The sequence below is a fragment of the Symphalangus syndactylus genome, chromosome 15, assembly GCF_028878055.3.
Source record: "Symphalangus syndactylus isolate Jambi chromosome 15, NHGRI_mSymSyn1-v2.1_pri, whole genome shotgun sequence".
Classification (NCBI taxonomy): domain Eukaryota; kingdom Metazoa; phylum Chordata; class Mammalia; order Primates; family Hylobatidae; genus Symphalangus; species Symphalangus syndactylus.
In genome coordinates this window covers 85,618,512-85,620,055 of record NC_072437.2, presented here as the reverse complement: position 1 = coordinate 85,620,055, position 1,544 = coordinate 85,618,512, and the positions used below count along the sequence as shown (strand labels likewise).

The window sequence follows — 1,544 nt, the reverse complement described above, 5'->3', positions numbered from 1 at the left end:
GCTTGTATACTTCTAATACCTTTTGTTAACACCGTGGTATCACAGTGCAAAGTGTCACCTGAGAAATAAAGGCTGACTTACCTGTTCTGTTGTGGTTTGCCTTAATGTTACTGGCAACTCATTTTGGTTGTCTGCACTCTTCAGGCTAGTCACAGCTTCCATATCTACCACTGTTCTCAATTCCAGAAAGAAAAAAAAAGACTGAAAATCTTTTCATGACAGTCCTGCAATTATTGCTTACATTCTTGCATTAATATGCCAGGTATTAAAATATAATTTTCTTTCCCTGCTACCGCTGAGTCGCACAGAGGCAGAGGCTTGGGTGCGTTCAAGATTCAGCTTCACCCGTAACCCACCGCCATGGCCCAGGAAGGCATTGCTGCTGGAGGTGTAATGGATGTTAATACTGCTTTACAAGAGGTGCTGAAGACCGCCCTCATCCACGGTGGCCTAGCACATGGAATTCGCGAAGCTGCCAAAACCTTAGAAAAGCGCCAGGTCCATCTTTGTGTGCTTGCATCCAACTGTGATGAGCCTGTGTATGTCAAGTTGGTGGAGGCCCTTTGTGCTGAACACCAAATCAACCTAATTAAGGTTGATGACAACAAGAAACTAGGCGAATGGGCAGGCCTCTGTAAAACTGACAGAGAGGGGAAACCCCGTAAAGTGGTTGGTTGCAGTTGTGTAGTAGTTAAGGACTATGGCAAGGAGTCTCAGGTCAAGGTTGTCATCGAAGAGTATTTCAAATGCAAGAAATGAAGAAATAAATCTTTGGCTCACAAAAAAAATAAAAAAAATATATAATTTTTCATGATAATTTTGGGGAGTGCTAAATCTTGTGCCAGGGACCTTTTTTGGATATGAGGTTTCTAGAATGATGAAATTCTCAGTGTGCATGACAGGAAGCTGGGGTGGGGCTATGAGGAGAGGAAGAAAGGAGGAGGCTGTACATTCTTTCTGTGGAGGGACAGCAGCAATTGGTGAATTTACTTACCTCAGATGCAGTTTTAACCCTTTGCAGTTTTTTCCATAATTTTTCATTTCTAGGATACAGTAGAGACACTTTTATGCAGTTGAAAGAACATCCTATAAATGTATAAAGTTAAATCTTTTGGTTAAAAACATTTGCTTTATTTTATTTTTTATTTTTATTTATTTATTTATTTATTTTTGAGACGGAGTCTCGCTCTGTCGCCCGGGCTGGAGTGCAGTGGTGCAATCTCGGCTCACTGCAAGCTCCGCCTCCCGGGTTCACGCCATTCTCCTGCCTCAGCCTCTCCAAGTAGCTGGGACTACAGGCGCCCGCCACCACGCCGGGCTAATTTTTTTTTTTTTGTATTTTTAGTAGAGACGGGGTTTCACCGTGGTCTCGATCTCTTGACCTCATGATCCGCCCGCCTCGGCCTCCCAAAGTGCTGGGATTACAAGTGTGAGCCACCGCGCCCGGCCAACATCTGCTTTAAATAGGTAATACAAGCCCGTGATATAAATATTCAAAGAGTATACAGTGGAAAATGAGTGGGGGGGGCATTGGTAATTCTTCT

General features: G+C 43.5%; 1 protein-coding gene across 1 annotated transcript; it reads left to right on the top strand.

Moving 5' to 3' along the window:
* The first annotated feature begins 293 nt into the window (after window positions 1–293).
* LOC129463440 (small ribosomal subunit protein eS12-like) lies at window positions 294–804 on the top strand. The gene has a single exon (XM_055244001.2). The coding sequence runs from the start codon at window positions 361–363 to the stop codon at window positions 757–759; it is 399 nt and encodes a 132-aa protein (XP_055099976.1). The 5' UTR covers window positions 294–360; the 3' UTR covers window positions 760–804.
* The last annotated feature ends 740 nt before the right edge of the window (window positions 805–1,544 follow it).